The sequence below is a fragment of the Peromyscus californicus genome, unplaced genomic scaffold, assembly GCF_007827085.1.
Source record: "Peromyscus californicus insignis strain IS unplaced genomic scaffold, ASM782708v3 Scaffold_14__1_contigs__length_90479793_seg_2, whole genome shotgun sequence".
NCBI lineage: Eukaryota > Metazoa > Chordata > Mammalia > Rodentia > Cricetidae > Peromyscus > Peromyscus californicus.
The window spans coordinates 37,840,303-37,858,760 of NW_026294436.1; the positions used below are offsets into that span (position 1 = coordinate 37,840,303).

The 18,458-nt window shown below is 45.4% G+C and overlaps 1 protein-coding gene across 4 annotated transcripts in view; it reads left to right on the top strand.

Moving 5' to 3' along the window:
- Colgalt2 (collagen beta(1-O)galactosyltransferase 2) overlaps nt 1-16,183 on the top strand; it is a 104,794-nt gene extending 88,611 nt beyond the window's left edge. For 3 of the 4 annotated variants that reach the window (XM_052737186.1, XM_052737185.1, XM_052737183.1), the window contains 5 exons: nt 2,566-2,672; nt 6,430-6,562; nt 7,626-7,753; nt 11,323-11,529; nt 13,531-15,751. In XM_052737186.1, the coding sequence (XP_052593146.1) occupies nt 2,566-2,672; nt 6,430-6,562; nt 7,626-7,753; nt 11,323-11,529; nt 13,531-13,807 (852 nt within the window). In that variant the 3' untranslated portion in view covers nt 13,808-15,751. Of the gene's footprint in view, nt 1-2,565; nt 2,673-6,429; nt 6,563-7,625; nt 7,754-11,322; nt 11,530-13,530; nt 15,752-15,907 lie in introns of those variants that run through there. The other variant, XM_052737184.1, reaches the window with a different exon arrangement.
- Nucleotides 16,184-18,458: the final 2,275 nt, after the last annotated feature.

The window sequence follows — 18,458 nt, forward strand, 5'->3', positions numbered from 1 at the left end:
GGCTACAAGGGTGGGCTGACCAGTGCCACGGGGGTGGGCGGGCCCTACCTGGGATGGCCCCTCCCCTCCCCTCCCCTCCTCTTTCCCCACTCCCTCCCCTCCCACACAGCTTCCTCTTAGTGAGTGCCGCTCTCAGACTCTCGTCGTTCCCTAGGAAACAACGCCCAAGTGTCTTTCAGTATCTTCCATGTTCCTCCTGGCATCATATTTCGGTGAGGACCAATCACAGCAAACGAAACAAAACCAGGACCGTGGTCTCTCGCCGCCCCAGGCAGGACAGGACTGTGGTGGTGTTAGGCCAGCCCTAGAAAGTGAGGCGGGCAGGGACTGGGCTTTCCACAGCCCGGCATAATCATCTCTCTGTCTGCAGCAGACATGGGCTGTGGAAAAGGGGTGTCAGAGGCCCTTCCCGCCCTCCCATGCTGTGACCTGGTTGCTGGTGTCTGGCTGCGCTTGGCACTCAGGTCTTTGCTCTGTTTACTAAGTATGAGCGAGCAGTCTGTGTCTTTCCCTCGTGGCCACTGGCTTCATTGCCCTTGCCCTGGCGGGGCCCAGGACGGGACTATTATTTACTAAAAGCTTCCTCGACTGGAGGCCTCTGGTTTGCAGGGGACTTTTTTTTTGGATTCGTGTCTGTTTATTTTGTTTTGTTTTGCTTTGTCTCCTCGGGTGACCCCAGGTGACTGGGCGGTTGCACAGGGGATGTGCCATTTCCTTCCCATGTCTGTAAAACCGGGGAATGGAGCATAGCCCTGGACAGGATTCTAAAGAGGGAGAGAGTGAAGCGGGAAAGAACACAGTGCATTAAGCTAGGAAGTCCCAAATATAAGGCACACAGAAAGATGGCATTTTTGTCTTGTTACTAATTATCCAGTTAAGTAAACCAAGAGGGAAGTCAAATCCTGCCGCACACGCCTGCTGAGCCCCATCAAACAGAGAGATGTTGCAAAAGGATTCTGTTGTTCCCATGAATCTATGTGTTAGAAGAGATGAGGCTATTTTGCAAGGGAAAATTGAATTCTGATCCTCCTAAAACATGTATTTAAAATTATATTCAGGATGATCATTGAGCCAAAGCTCAATACAGTACAATCTGAGCCCCAATTTGACTCTAAGATGAAGATAATAACAATGTTATTATAAAACAGATATGTACAAGTTTTCATATGTACAGGGCTTGAGGGCTGGGTTTGTTCAAACTCCTCCTTTTCTAGATAGCAGAGCTAACGACCCAGAGGCATTCGGTGACTTCCCCAGAGCCCCCCAGAGGGTTAGTCAGAAGGAGGTCAGTGTCTTCTGCCCTGTTCCCTGATTAATCAGGAGGGAAAATGAGTGTCCTGTTCCTATAGGATTCTCCTTCACTGCGACATAAATTCCCGCTGGCAGTTAACATCTCCCAGTTTTGAATAGTTTAATATTCAAAATCGGTTCATAACCGCTTGTAGCCAAGAGGCCCTTATTCAAATGTTAAACTTACAGACTGGCAAGATAATTCTGTGGACGAAAGGACTGGCTGCCAAGCTAGAAGATGTGAGTTTGATCCTTGGGACCCACACGGAAAGAGAGAACTAACTCCTGCAGGTGGCCCTCTGACCTCCACACGTGTGCCACGACACCCACAGACACATTTACACTACACTAAACAAATAAATAGATGTGGAGTGCTAACTTTACCTGCAATAGCGTCCCTGAGGCTTTAGTGGCCGTGTGAGGTCTATGGACTAGTACCACTGTCAATCAGGCGTCAACAGGCCAAGGTGAGGGGTACAGGGGCACTCAGCCCTCAACACGACACGCACATCCTTCCTTTTTCACAAGCCAGCAGGTGTTCTCTGAGAGCACCCTGCAAAAACTCATACCCAAGCCGTGTGTCGCGCTACTGTCTCCTCTGTCAGGGGAGAGTCACCCCCAAGGCTTGTGAGACTGAGGTCTTGACATTCGTCCTGGAAGTTTGGGGAAGACTCAGATGTCTCTTAGTTTTTGAAAGATGTAAAGCTTACCTCACAGGATGTGAATTGTGGAGGATACCAAACACAGTACTCATGGGGTCGAGCCACAGTGGTCCCAATTCCTGGATGAGGAAACTTGAGACAGGGAAGCAACAGTCCTAAGACAGACAGACGGCAAGTCACAGTATTAAAAACCTAAGTCTGCCGACGCGTTCAGTCACTTGGTTTGATTTAGCCGTTTGGCAAGCCACTCCCTCCGTATCAGCGCTGTATACACGCAGTTTAATTCACCTTTGGCCTTTTGGGTAGTATTTTTTATTTTTAACTTTATTTTCTCAAGAGTAGCGAAAATACGTTTATCAGTGACTATCAGGGAAACAGCAGGTTTGGCCACCGCCGATGGCTGCATTTAGACATCGGCTCCATTTGGATAAATAAATAGCATTTGCCCCCCAACAGGCCTAATAAGGAGCTACAACACTGTACCCCAGCTTTCCTCCCATTCCTTACCCTGCGAACCCCTCCGGTCCTGACATGTGCTTTGCTGAGCTTTTCGATCAACCTCGAAGACTCTCCAGTCACGTGCGTCTCTTTCCCCTTTTACTCCCCGCACTAGATTTTCATGATTAACCTCAAGCGCAGGAAGGACAGGCGGGACCGGATGCTGCGCACGCTCTACGAGCAGGAGATTGAGGTCAAGATCGTGGAGGCCGTGGATGGGAAGTGAGTCTTTCGCCTGTCCCCTGGCGGGTGTGGCTGGAGCAGGGTGGTGCCTTCTCTGACTGAGAAGGAGTCCTAAAGGGAGGGGCCGCTAAGGCTCCTGGCCACAGCCCCTGGCCACGGAGGACAGATGCTTGAGAGGGATGCCCGTAGTAACAGCGATGCTCATTTCAGCCTGTAGAGTGGGCTAGGACCCACTCCCCAGCCGGCGACCGCTGAGCCTCACACCACTAGATGCGATTGCCCGTCTCTGGCCGTTCTCAGAGCTGTGGTGGTTTCCGGTTTTCTCTCACATAGTAGAGGGAATGTATTTGGAATCGTGTTCAGATCTAAATAAAACAAGCAAACAAACAAAGCAAGTAGACTATGTGTTGCGTGAGACATCTAGATTCCTCCCGGTCTGACTACAGTGGCCATTTTTCCTAGGACTGTGACAGGAAAATCACACATACCCAGAACTAACTAGAACCCAGGCTAGCCTTTAACTTGTTATGCTACTGGCCCAGCCTCCAGAGGGCTGGGGTTTACAGGTAGGTGTGTGTCAGTTGTATCTCCTGCGTTTATGCCTCTGATCCGTGCTGAGCTAAGCGTTAAACGTGATGTGAGGCAGGGATTCCCTTCTCGTTTGCATACGGTCATTTGACTTTCCCTGTACTGCACTTATTTAAAAACTACACTTCACCCGCGGAATCCTTTGTCAAAAGTCAGTTGATCGTAAATGTAAGAGACTACTTCCGACCTCTTAATTTCACTGAATTAATTAGATCTATCCTTATGCCAGTCCCATGTTGACCTCATGACTGCAGCTTCATGTGTAAGGAAGAGCGAGTCCTCTACCTTTATTATTATTTAGCAGGGCTGTTTCACCTATCGTAGGCACACGGTGTTCTGTGAGTTTTAGTTGCTTTACACACACACACACACACACACACACACACACACCAGCTTGGATTTTGATAGGAGCTGCACTAAATCTACAGGTCAGTTGAAGAAGTGCCAGGAATCATCACAAGTCACTTCACTTACTAGATCTATGTCAGTTCTTGGAATGAGGTTCTGTTGCCTTCAGTTTGTAAGTCTTTCGTTTACATTGCTAAATTTATTATCATTTGTTGGTGATATGGTAATAAAATTAATTCCTTAATTTAATTTTTGAATATGTATTACCAAATGTATACAAACACTATTGATGTTGTATACTGATCACGTACTCGGCGACCATATTTATCAATTCTAATTGTGTGTGTGTGTGTGTGTGTGCTTGTTTTTCAAGCAATTTCAGTCGTTTTACTTTTGAAATTAATTTAGGTTTTTTATAACTTTGGCAAACAAACATTTATACTATAATCTTTTTTACTTCTATAAGGTCAATAGTATACCTGCTCTTTCATTCTTGAATTTAATAATTATAGTAGTAAATGGATCTACTGGCTTTGTTTATTTGTGGGTCTAGGTAAAAGATTGTCAGTTTTGTTGATCTTTTCAAATAAAAAGACGTGTGTGTGTGTGTGTGTGTGTGTGTGTGTGTGTGTGTGTGTGTGTGTGTTCTGTGTTGTCTTCCATTCTATAATTTATTTATTCCATTGTAGTCCTTACTGTTCTCTATGTAATGTGAGTTTAATTTGCTTTTCTTTTTCTAGTTTTCAAAAATGGTTGGTTAGGTCACATATATTCCTTTTTAATTAGTTACAGCTATAATTGTATAACTAAGTACTGTATTAAGAACAGTTCATAACTTGCAATATACTGCATTTTCACTCATTTCAAAATATTTTCTAGTTTCCCTCATGATTTCTTTTTTAGCCATAGATTATTTAGAAGTTTGTTAACTTCATGGGTTTGTGAATTTCTCAGTTTCATTTGTTGTTCATCATTCCACTGTGTTGTTTTAACATACTTAGGTTTGATTTATGGTCTTTGTGGTCTTTATGGTCTAACACATGACTTTCTTAGAGAATGCACCAGGGACACTTGAACACATGCATATTTTGCTATCATTGAATGGAGTGTTCTACAGATGTCTGTAGGTCTATTGGCTTATAGTGTTATTCAAGTTTTATTTATATGTAAGTGTTATGTCTTCCTAAATGATTTATCATATTTCATATTTCATTGTCTTTAGAATATATTTTCTCTACAGGTTTATTTTTTTCTGATATTAATACAGCCCTTCATCTCTCTTACAGCTATTGTTCACATCATATTTCATTTTCCATTCTTTTACTTTCAACCTATTTGTGTTTTGAATTTAAATCCTGTCTCTTGTGGACAGCAGATAATTGTATTATTTAAAATCCCTTGTTGTTGATGACAATGTTGAATCCATTTGCCTTCACTACCTTTTTCCCTGGCATCTAAAAGCTTAAAGTAGGAGGTGAGAGACTGGGGTCTTTGGGACTTTTTTTCTCAGAGATATAATGGAGATTTTAAAAAACCCATATTATAAATATTTTTGTCCTCAGTTTTCTTTTTAATTGTTTTCGGTAGCCTCTCCTTAGCCCTAACTGGTAATGCTTCCCAGGTAACTCTAATGTTAAAGCTGTTTTGAACAAATACCTGCAGAGAGAACTGTTCACAGAGAATGAACCCAGAGTCCAGTCAAATAAAGACAAGCTCTGAGAATGGTGTTTCTGGAGACTGTTGGCTTGAATTGGGATGGTGTCCTGGGGACAGGTCCTTGGGGAGTCCCAGTCCACCCTGTCACTTTCAGTTTTCACAACTGCTCATGGTTTTGTGAAGTGGCTGTTTTTCAAGGATGCTGTAGGGTTGAGGAGAAAGGAGTTCAGTTAAGGTAAAGACAAAGCCTACAAGCCCAACTGTGCTTACAGAGATTCCGCTGTTTTCCTCAACAAATACTCTGTGGATTACTGTGGGACCTTAGTTATTTTCCAGAGTTTTTGGCCATTGTCACCAGTGTCTCATTGCTCTTACAGAGAGACCTTTACTCCACCATTTGGGAAATGTATGTGTGTTGTTTTATTTTTTACCTTGTTTGAGTTTCAGGTCCAAAGGAATGCCATGTGTGCGTGGTTTCTCTTCTCATTACTGCCTGTCCTTTGTAACCAGAGGTGGAGCCTTTCTGTCCCGATCGTCCAGTCCCAAATAAACACGCAGAAGTTTATATTAATTGTAAATGTTTGGCCAATGGCTCAGGCTTATTACTAGCCAGCTCTTACATTTAATTTAACCCATAATTCTTATCTATGTTTAGTCACATGGCTCATGGCTTGTTACTTCATTTTCTGTATGTCTTGCTTCCTTGGCTCTGTCCTTCTCCCTATATATCCATTTGTCTTTCCTGCCCAGCCTTATTCTGCCTGGTTATAGGCCAAAACAACTTTATTGTCAACCAAAATGAGAGAAACACATATTTTCAGCATACAGAAGGATCCTCTCACAGCAATCCTCCACCTTTCCAGGATGTAATGTGCCTATAAATTGCTTTTCCTCCATTAGGAGAGTACTTTTTCAAAGTATTTAGAAAATCTATGAAAAAAAAAAAACATGTTGGGCACAGTGATGGATGTACACATGTAGAAGAGGCCATTTTACCTTCATCATGCTCATAATGCTACTGTGGTATACCAACCCAGAGGGCGTCAAGAGAATTGTAGGAAACTGAGAAGTCTTTCTCCGTGTATAGAAAGGCTCTGAAGAAACATGCAGAACCCCACCCCTCTCTCTCCTTCCCTCTCTCTTTCTCCCCTGGAGTGGGGACACCTTGACTTAGATGTCTTCATGCATGTTCTTTGTCATGCAGGGCACTCAACACAAGCCAACTGAAGGCCTGGAACATTGAAATGCTACCAGGGTACCGTGATCCCTACTCCTCCAGGCCTTTAACGCGGGGTGAAATTGGCTGCTTCCTCAGTCACTTCTCTGTCTGGAAAGAGGTAATTAGTTCTTTAGAGGAACAGTGTAGTAATGAGGAAGAGGGAGAAGGGAACTTTCCAGGTGAATTAGAACCAGATGCAAGAGGGAGCCTCTGATTGTCTCAGAAGCACGCTTGAAAGTTGCTCTTGCTCTGTTCCTCCCATCAGCCCAAGGCCAGCAACAAACACACCAGCATGGTGGCCTCAGGCTGCTAGGGATGGTGGTGGGTGCGGGTATGTATGCCATATGAACTTTATTTTTCTTACTTCATCTTCACTATAAACAGGAGTGATTTGTGTGTGTCTGTCATGTTATCATTTATCATATGAATTCATGTAAGACTCTCACAGGAGGCATGTGAGGCAGGCTTAGGAAAGGATGGATTCTTTTTACACAAGTAGAAATCATTAACTGTTTTCAGGTAAGAAGAGTCAGAGCCATAGCTTGACCCTGTATCGTACATATCCAGATACTAATGGGGACGGCATTGGTGTGCAGGGTACGTGAACGAGGCTCCCTTCCCACAAGAGAGAATGACAAAAAGAAAAGGGAAAACTAAAGACAGATCCCTTGGGGTCTCTCCTTCAATGATCCAGTTCCTTGTGGTCTCTTCACTCCTTAAGCTTTAAATAAAATGTTACAGAAATATATGGAAGCACACAGATCATAAGCTACTGTCAGTGAGATCGCACCCATAAGAGACACCCGTATTAATAAACACTGGGATCAAGAAACAGGTGACAAGTATGCCAGAGGTGTCCCCCTTCTGGCCACTATTCTCCATGGGCTGTCACATCCTGACATCTGACGGTCGGTCTTTGTACTTTGCTGTATGTGAGTGGACCCACACAATACATATGAGCTCTCAGTACTGCGTATGAGAGAGGTTAGCCTGCAAGACTGCTACCACTGTAACACTGATGGGGTTGTGGGTCATCTATCCTCATTGCTATGGATATGCCACGATCATCTATATGTCCTGCTGTCGACAGCTATTTTCTTGGATCCAAGTTATGAGCTTTCACACATGAACATGCGTATCCAAGCTTTCCTACAGTCTTTCCCCACTGATGGCCTTTACAGGTCATTGACCGGGCACTGGAGAAGACGCTCGTCATTGAGGATGATGTGCGTTTCGAGCATCAGTTTAAGAAGAAGCTAATGAAGCTCATGGATGACATCGACAAGGCTCAGCTGGACTGGGAACTGATGTGAGTCACAAGACCGATAGCACTCAAAGGCAGTTTCTTCCAAGGTACAGAAAGCCCACCTCCCCAGCTGGTAGGAGCCCCCCGACTCAAGCTTCCTCCCATTTGCCTGGTTTTCACACCACAGATGTTTCCAGAAATAAGAAATAGGGAGAGATTGGGCAGTTGTTTTTACCTCCATCTACTGTCCAAGGTGAGAAACTACAGGGGATTTTTTTTTTTTTTTTAATGAGATTGGAGTTGGATCAGGGCCTCTGGAAAGAGCCATGGAGAAGCCCTGAGGACTCCTTGGGAAAACAATGGAAATTTCACCTACAAAGCAGTAGCTGTGGGCAGTGTGTGAAGAGGGAGTAGTGGGCATTCATTTAAGGGCTGCCATGTACTTGAACCTCAGCTCCCAGGACAAGGGTGGACTTGGCAGTCCTTGATGGGGTGGGTGTGGGAGGCTCGGAAGAAAGCTCCTCCACAGGGATGGGGTTGTCTCATAAAGGAAAACACTGACCGCTTGTGACAGGAAGCCAGGCTCACTGAAGGGGTGCTGGCTCGGAGCTCATATTATTATGCTTTGTCTCTCGCCTCTGAGCTAGTGTCTTTTCTTTCTCTTCCCTTCCTTCTTCCCTGTCTCTCCCTTCTCTCCTGCTTTTTCTCTTCCTTTGTAAAATAAGCGATGCTTTCTATTCCCTCCAATGAGGCAGAAACGTCCCAAGGTTCCCAGCTGGCTTCTAAGGTAATATTGTCAACCCAGAGCCTGCTCGTTTGGAACAGCCCAGCTTTCCCTGCCCTTCCGTCCTCATCAGGGAAGATAATTTTGGACCGTGGTGGAACACCTGTTTTCACAGAAAATGGCCCATCCTGAATGGAAAAGGAAACCCAGCATGTCCCAACTAACTTCTGAGTTAATTGGAGATAGACCTCAAAATCAGTACAATGTAATAAAAAGAGACCTTTCCTGTCCAACTTGAGTCCTGCCATCCATGTTCTGAACAGTTTGCTGAGGTCAGTCTTCTGGTCCTCAGAAGTCACTGTTCTTCGGCCCCTCTACATCTGTGGCTGTACGGCCTGTGATAGAACCTCATGCCCACACAGACTGGAAGCTGTGTTGCGCTCATGTGACACATGAAAAGCACCTTTGACTGACACAGAAAACGCAGTCCGGGACACCTAAAGCAGAGATTCGGCACACATCCCTTCTCGTGTGCGGCATGGTGGGTGCATTCTCAGGACGGAGTGCCATCAGATCCAGGAAGGAAGAGTAAAAGGGTAGTCTAAAACCCGTCGCCGATTCCTCTTTTTAAGAACTGTTAACTGCTTTAATGAAGAATTACTCATATCGAACATAAAAGCTAACCATCCGTCCATGATTAGCAGCCTTGATGTTTCCAGGAAAAAGAAATAATAAATTGGGATGATGTAACAGTCACAGGACTTATCTGTGGAGTTTTCTCCAGTAGCTACACTGTGGGCCAAATATGTTATTTCAAATGTTCTGACCACACTGAAGTTAAAAAAATAAATGATAGAAATAATAATAAAATTAGTCTTATTTAATATATTTTTATTTAACCGAATATATCCAAATATCACTATTTTAGCATGTAGGTAATATTTCTAACCATTAATGAGATAGTTTATGGTGTTTATGCTATCTTTAAAAGCCTATATATATAATTACACTCAGAACACATTTAAACCAGAAAATAAAATGTCAACTGTTAAACTGTAGTCCTACCAAATAATAAATTTGCTTTTCAGGAAGAAAAGCATTTTACAGAGCTAAAATATCAAAATTATAACTTACTTTTAAAATTCTTTTTTTTTTTTTTTTTTTTTTTTTTTTTTTTTTTTTTTTGGTTTTTCGAGACAGGGTTTCTCTGTGTAGCTTTGCGCCTTTCCTGGATCTCACTCTGTAGACCAGGCTGGCCTCGAACTCACAGAGATCCGCCTGGCTCTGCCTCCCGAGTGCTGGGATTAAAGGCGTGAGCCACCACCGCCCGGCTTAAAATTCTTTTAAGCTTTTGAAATTATAATATAATTTCATCATTTTCCTCTTTTCCTTTCCTCTTTCCAGTCCCTCCCATGTAGCTCTCTTGCTCTCTCTCAAATTCATGGCCTCTGCCTCCTTTTCTTTAATTTTTATTACATATATGTATATTCTACATATTTATGTAAATATATGTTCCTAAACATATAAATAGAACTTGTTTAGTCTGTAGACTATGAGGAGTCTGTATATGACTTCAGGGCTGATCACTTAGTATTGGATACCCAGTTTGGGGGTTCTTCCCCGGGGCGGGGAGACTCTTTCTCCTGCTCTCAGTATTCCTTGGTTTCCTGTAGTTCTTCATCTAGGATTGAGACCCCACGAGATATCACTCATCTATGTTAGCATGTCGTCTATGTTAGCAGGTCTTGTTTAGGCAGCCATGTTGTTGAGACTTCCTGGATGCAGCTTCCCTGACATTCCTGGGAGATGCAATCTCATAGCAGTTATCCTGACCCCCTGGCTCCTACAATCTTGCATCCCCTTCTTTCATGATATACCCTGAGCCTTACGTGTAGGGGCTGTATTGAGGATGGATCCGTTGGGGCACCACCTAAATTGGAATTTAAATTAGTAAGATTATAAACTCAGTTCCTCGGCCCATGCAGCCACATTTCAGATATTCACTAGATGTTTCTTTCCTACTACACTCAAGAAACCCCGACTCTTCAGTCTGAAATGACAGTGACTGTGAGGATGGATGCTTGAGGTCCCCAGAAGAGCTGAAGACAGACCATGTTCTTCTCCGTGTCTCAGTGCCTCCTTCAGAGTGTGGGCAGAGTGTAAAGGGGAAAAGACTTTCAGAGCTGACATTCCAACTGTCTAGAAGGAACCCTTTGTGACTCCTCTTGGTTTCTATGCACTCTACTGCTGACTCTGTCTACCATAGCCTTTTCTATCCTGTTCACACCAGCACTTGAAAAGTGGTATGGGCCGGGCGGTGGTGGCGCACGCCTTTAATCCCAGCACTCGGGAGGCAGAGCCAGGCGGATCTCTGTGAGTTCGAGGCCAGCCTGGGCTACCAAGTGAGTTCCAGGAAAGGCGCAAAGCTACACAGAGAAACCCTGTCTCGAAAAACCAAAAAAAAAAAAAAAAAAAGAAAAGTGGTATGGAAAGCACCCAAGGCTGAAACTCTGGGCACGTGAGGACAACAGACTCAAGAACCCCACATCTGGCCTCTTTTGTTCCTTTCCAAACTCTCTAAACACAGCTGGAAATCCCATATCATCCCTGGGAAGTCACCCAAGCAATTTTTTCATCTCTTTGCATCTTCCCTCTCTGGCTTAAAGAGAGACCACTAGGCCTGACGAGTAGGGGTGCTGATAAATGGAGCTGGGGAACCGACGTCATGAGGACCAATAGCAATTATGAATAACAATGGAATGTTCTCTGTGGTAGCGTACATTAGCAAAAGACACAAGAGTCCAGACTTTAAAATATCTTTTCAAACTAAGTGTGCACTCTAGTCTTGTAATAGTTGATACCCTGAAATCAAGTTGATGCTTTTCTCCTCATCCCCATTTCCTTACAGTTACATCGGCAGGAAAAGAATGCAAGTCCAAGAGCCAGAGAAAGCGGTGCCCAACGTTGTAAATCTGGTGGAAGCTGACTACTCCTACTGGACACTGGGCTACGCCATCTCTCTGGAGGGAGCACAGAAGCTTGTTGGCGCTGATCCCTTTGGGAAGATGTTGCCAGTGGATGAGTTTCTGCCAATTATGTACAACAAGCACCCTGTGTAAGTCTCCTGCCGTGGCCGCCTGTCCCTTGGGCACACACTGTTCAGGAGTTAAGCCTCCTGGGTAGAACTTGGTATTTTTTCTAGTTCTAAGGCTTTTCTAAAGAATCCTTCTATAATCATAACATAGAAGGTTGAGTAGTCCCTTGAACAGACAGGAAGGATGAGGCAGAGGAGGTGAATGCCTTGCCCAATGTCCTCTTTATCACCCAGTGCACAGGACAATGGTCTGCTCTGAATCTACTTGTCTGTTTGTACTTCTGACTCCATAACTTCACATTCCTGAAGCTAAAGGTCATTTTCTCAAGCACCCTAGATTTGGGGTTCATTCTGTTCACTCCATGTATGTACCACTAGATAGGCAGTGGTACACATCCTCTCAGTGCTCGCCCTGTGGGAGATAACGTAGACCCTTGAACAAATCATCATGATGTATCATGATAGTCATAGTCATGGGGATGGCAAGAAATTCAGGAAATGAGGAGGTGGCCCCTGAGCCAGATATCGATGGAAACTGGAGTACAGTGCTCAGAATCCCAAAGGCCTATGACCAAGACACTTATCAAAAGGTCTGGTAAATGATGGTTATCTGTCAGTCCTCACAGTAGGCTATGAACTCTTGGAGGTAGGAACAACCTCGAATCTCTGGGTCCTTAGGGTATGTGTCATAGCTGCTCAACAAGTACTTCCCAAACTCATGAGTGGAGCAGAAGGCCAGGTTCTCACTTTGGCTCCTTCCCTCCGTTGCTAAGTGACCTCCAACTCTGACCTTCACTTTAGCTGCTGAGGCTCCCAGGATGCAGCTGGCTCATTTCGTCTCCTGTCATCAGTAAAGATGGAGCCAGCTACATGACATCTTTTATGCAACATGTTTTACCTCTGAATCCTGACAGAAACATAGAGTCAAACCATTATCTCCTGAAACAGAAGGGAAATTAATAATTACTTAATTTGATTTCACTCACAGACAAAGATACTGCATAGGTATCCTTCATATAACTTTCATAGGAGCCCTTGGAGGAAGGCCAAGATGTCCCTCTCCTTTCCAATTGCGTAGAGTCAGGTCAGCAAGCAAGAACTGGAATGCAGTGCCCATCTAGCCTTCCTCCAAGCTGCCTCCATGCCACTTACCCACTGCTACTGTTGGGGTCTTAGGTGTCTGTAGCATGAATCTTAAAAGTTCTTATTAATAAAATCAAACCTGAGCCAGGTATTGGGGTGAACACTGGAAGGTCAGAGAGACAGAACAAGCCACAGCTAACCTCACCTGGCCAACTTCTCAGCTGGTCTTGTTTCCTCAGACTGGAAGCTTCTGTGTCCTCATCCCAATGGCTCTCAGCTGAACTGCTGCTAGAAAGCCTGGAGCTTAACCAGCTAAAAGCTTCTAGTTCCTTATATATCTTTCTGTTATCTGCCATCACTCCCTGGGATTAAAGGCTTGCTTTCTGGGATTAAAGGTGTGAGTCAGTCACCATGCTTGGCTGTATCCTTGAACAGATGGATTTCTGCCTCTGGAATGCTAGGATTAAAGGCGTGTGCTACCACTGCCTAACTAAGTATCTAGTGGCTTTTCTGTTCTCTGACCCCAGATAAGTTTATTAGGGTACACAATATTTTGAGGAACACAATGCCACCACAGGTGTCATTTGTTTCTTCAGGAGCAGGACACTGGTTGTCAATCAATCATGTTTATTTATCACTAGGAGTCCAACAGAGTTTAACTTTCACCTTTCAGAGTAAGACTTGAAGCTCCTTCACCAAACTGTCCAACCCAACTGCAACAGGTCGGGCCTGCCTTTTTTGCTTCAATTTGTTTGTGCAGATCCTCTGAAAGTTTTAAAGAAACCCTTGTTTTGTAGCCTAAGGCTCTCTGCAAACGATACAACTTTAAAATGCAGGAAATGAACCTGGGCGGCTTCCGAGGTGCCAAGCAAGACCCTCTACCCCTCCCTGTCTCCTGAGGCTTCCGCCTCTCACGTGGCTGTGCTCATCTCGTTACAGAGCCAAGTACAAGGAGTATTATGAAGCCCGGGACTTGAAAGCTTTCTCTGCAGAGCCCTTGCTCATCTACCCCACGCACTACACAGGCCAGCCGGGCTATCTGAGCGACACAGAGACTTCAACCATCTGGGACAACGAGACAGTGGCCACCGACTGGGACAGGACACATTCCTGGAAGTCCCGGAAGCAAGGACACATCCACAGTAACGCCAAGAACACCGAAGCACTGCCACCACCGACTTCTCTGGACACCGTACCTTCGAGGGATGAGCTCTGAAAGCTCCCCGGGAGCACGGTCCGTCCGCATGGTTCATCACTGTCTGGTTTTTCGAAAGGGCTACTCATCTGTTTGTTCCAGGTTTTTTTTTTGTTTGTTGGTTGGTTGGCTGGTTGGTTGGTGGTTTTTTGTTTGTTTGTTTGTTTGTTTGTTTGTTTTGTTTTGTTTTTGTTTTAAAGATGGCAGTCATCTAATCAAAGTGATTTGATGTGATCGATCAAAATAACATACTTTGGATAGTGAAGAACACAGAAATCAAAAACCAAATTCGCTGGGAAACCTTTACTGGAATGGCTAAGTTAAATTTCAGTCCAAATGCCCAGTTCTGCTCACTTGCCCTAGAATGCTGTTCGCCACACTGATGTGGCAGGGTGGCTCATATTCTTGTCCAAGAGATGGCACCCACAAGCTGTCACAACAGTAAGGAGGCAGTCAAAATGGACAAGCCACTGGGCCTGTTTACTCACCCCAGTGGTCCATTTTATGTGACAGATGTGACCTTGAAAATGTCAAGCCCTCTAGACTATATTTATTAGTCGATTTTATGTGACCTTGAAAATTGGCCTATGTAACCAATGCCTGGGGGTGGGGAAATCAGACCATTAATTCAGCTTTTATTCAAAGGAACTCTGTCCTGAGCCTATTACAAAGTGGATTTTTATTCTTGGCCTCATTATCCGATGGGGTGAGTAGCTGGCTTGGGCTGAGACATGGCTCTTGACCATCATGGCAGCTAGATCTTTCATTAAAATATCTAGTTTCCATGTGGCTATAATATTTAGATATTTATGGGGGAAAGATCTCAACCTTCAGCATTTTTATTGTGGCTTCTTGAGTCCAATATGTACTATTTATAAAGAAAACTGTAATATATACAATGAGATATGGGGTGATTCTAGCCCTGTGCTGGGGTTCACCTGCTGCTCCAGCACCTCCCACCCTTTACGTCACTCTTTGCCTGGGAATGAACCGCAGGGGTGACTTTAATGAGTCGCAGTTAAGAGGCAGAACACACTTCAGATGTCACAATTGTTCTTGCCTTGGATTATAATAATTCATTATAGTCCGAATTATTTATTTTACAAATGTGGGGGAAAAAAACATTGTCTGGAGGGTGAGGCAGAGAAACAGATGTCTCAGGCTCTCATCCCATACTGGGGAACATCAGTGTAGACAGGTGGGTCCAACAATCTGAGTTGCCTGAATTTCTCAGCTGGGCTTTTGCAGGGAAGACCTCTGGGAAAAGAGGCGTTATAACCAGTTAGGACTAAATTATTCTCCAGTGAGTGTGTGTGGGAGACCTTGGTCTGGACAACAGATAGAAGTCAACAACCTGCAACTCTTGAAGCTAAAAACCATCCTAAGTAGACGACACCCTTTCTCAAAAGATGGCCCCTAAAGCTCCTTCCTCATTTCTTCATAGACTAATTTTACGTCAGGGGCAATGCTGGGCTGTGTCCTGGCGTCCGGACTCACAGCCGGGTGTCTGAGAGCATCTTTCGACGGTTCGCCTCTTTCGGTGCTTCGCCTCAGCTGCTGGGTTGTTTGTCTTCTCCACCAGCTATTCCACTGAAACTGGGAAGCCAGGCTTCTCCAACTCCAGTTTGCCTCTCCTCATCTAGAAAAACAGGAAGAGCATTGGAGGGCTCTCGGGAGAAACTTTAGGTGTTTAGTATGGTGTCTGTAATTTGAATGTGCGCAGGTATGCCTGGCTTTAACTGTGTTTTTTAAAGGATGGGAGGTGTGCTGGGAGTGGAGGGAGACTGGGTTGCTTTTTGTGGTGTTCTTGTTGTTGTTTTAATGGAGAACTTTTCCCCATGTGCCCTGTCAGCTGGTCTGACGGATTTAAGAATTTTCATTCTTAAAAGACATTGGATTTCAATGCTAAAATTTTAGATTAGGACCTTTCTAACTGTGAATAAAGTTCTGGTTCTGTTTGTCCAACCTGTGTTTCTGACTGCTCGAATTTGAATCCCCAGTAATGTTTTCATGTGAATATTATAAACTGAAGACCTGGTACTCTTAAAAGTCATCTTTTCAGCAATCCAGAGGTTCCTTGACCTCATACTTGTCTCGTCTCCCTTCTCATCTTAAACCTAGACATCGGACCTTTGCGGTGACACCCAAGACTTCAGTGCAGACTTTGCCTCTGGCCCTGGAGCTGTTTAGTGCCCGAGAAGCTGCACCCCATCCTGATTCCTCTCAGGATCCAAGCTGGGATCTTCTGATAGGCAAGCCCGACCTTGGCAGTGCGGGTGCTGCTGTGTGGGCTGGCACCTGTAGGCTGCAGAAGAGGCATCCCTTGGAATCCCTTGGGAACCTGAAGGAGCAGGCATCCCCACACCCTGGTCTGTCGTACTGTGCTATTTCAGGGTGGGGAAGTGATGAGCTGCCTTCTGGAGCTCTTCCTAAAATTAAAACAAAGATCCTTTTATCTAAATTATGCTTGCTCCTTGGCTCCTCAAAACCTTTCCAGGGACCTACAGTTCTGGGACTTCCACATCTGCATTGGGGTATTGAAAACCAGAGAGACCCATGAACTGACATGGGTTCCCCAAGACAAACGAGACAGGGCAGCTACTGCCCTGCTGATGCTGTGGGAGCTGCTGTGGACAAGTAGAAGGATGCAAGTTGGCGTGGATTATGGTGTATGTTCAAGGCGGAAGTCTCCCCCTACAGGGAACTGAGGGTGCCCCTCTTCCATCATGCTAACACATGAGTCTATCCAACCGTTCAAAGATAAAAGGGTGGGGAGAGTGACTCTAGTATTTCAAATCAGATTTCCCCCAGGGCTCCAGAACCGTGTGTGAGCATTGCCTGGCTTCAGACCTCGTTCTGGGAATGGAAACATTCAGGGGACGAGGGGACTACTGTGAACGCCAGTCAATTTAGGAGCCACGAAGGCAGGTAGCTTTATGTTAGAGTTGGGGTGGGGGGAGTGAGCTGTAGGGTACCAGAGGAACTGATTCTGCTGAGGAGGGCTATGGATGATGATGGAGGACTCAGTGTGGCATTTGGTGATGGTTTCCAGGCACAATGAAAGGAGCCCTGTGCAAAGACCCATCTAGAGCTAGTGGGAGAGTCGGTGGATGGAACAGTTGAGGATGTGCTGGTATCGGTAACGGAACAGGGCCGACCAGGTAACGACAGCAAGCCGACTTGATTACTTTCTGATCCTGAAGAAGGAGGCTGATGTTTGGGGAGGGATTCTAGGAGTCTCTTTTGGTTCCTTTCCTGACAGACAGTGCAGAGCTTTCTGGAATACCGTTGCGCCTGAAGCCAGAAAGGTTCCTATTCGGGCACAAACCTGCTTCTCTGACTGTGTCTCACTCACGGTTGGAGCAGGCGTCTGAAGTAAAGATGGCTTTCAGGAGGCTTTCCGCAGGCAGCTTATGAGAGACTCTTCCCAAGCCAGGAGGGGAGGGGCATGAGCCACAAGTGATCGATCTCCTTGACTGACAAGAAATCAGTTCACTGGGGAGTTAAACAATAACAAAATAAAGTTACATTTGAAAAACAGCATGTAACGGGTTACACCCAAGGGCAGGCAGTCCTGGAAATGGTCAGTACAGCCACATTCCATTTTGTAGGGAAATTTTCTTCACAGAAAACCTGTCACCCCAGAGACGTTCTCATAAACACGGCCGAGGGAGGAAGCTGTAAGGAGGAAGGACTCATGGGGTCCCCTGTGAGCTTCGAATGGCAGCCTCTTCAGCACAGGGCATCTGAGGCAAGAAGAAAAGTCTAGTGGCTTTTCTGTGTGCCCACTTGGAGAAGAGACCTAACCGTGGTGGTTTTCCTCATGCTACCACAGACTACATGGAAAATGGCGCCTCTGCCTGTGACAAGGACGGGAAAAGATGAGCGTGCTTTCGTGTTCAGGAAGGGATTTTGATGGAAGTATTAGACACCGGGTGGGATCCCAGGGCCAACAGAATGTCATTAAAATTTTGGGGGCAGGAGGCCAACTTCCTTTCTGCTCTGTGAATTCACTGAAAACTCTCTCTCCCACCCTTAGGGCCACGGCCTTCTTCTCCCTTCCCTCCCCCCCCCCCCCCCCCCCCCCCCCCCCCCCGTGTGTGTGCATGTGTGTGTGTTTGCTTGCTCCCACTGTACATGGTCATAATTAAAGTGGTCTTGCGTGGACTGCTCCCACACACCGACTGCACTGCTCACAACCCACGCCATCCTCCCCTTGCTCTGAGAAGGGTGGAGAGAGTGAAAAAATCATCTGAGGACCAATTCCCTTTACTCTTGAATAAACTACATTTTTTAGGCCCCTCCCTGGTTCCCCAGCATCGTTTCCCTTGAAATGGGTGTGCCAGTCAAATTCCATGTCAGAGCACTTCCAAGGTCTGAAAAACATCTGCTTCGAAGCCCCTGGGGAACCTCAACAGTTCCCAGTCCTGTCAGAGGTGTCCAGAAGCTCGCTTCTGGAAGAACTTGCAGCCTTCCCCCTCTGTCTCAGAGCAGCCTTGAAAACAATCTGTGAGAAAGTATCCCCTCTGGAAGGAAAACCAGAGTGTGGGACAGACAGGCCAGCCAGAGTTGAGTTAGTGTCGATGTGTGAGTCTGAAGGTTCCGACTGCTAGTCTAAGCCAGCCTGACACCATGAAAACTTGATAGGGATTGTAAGATTGTCCAACCTGGC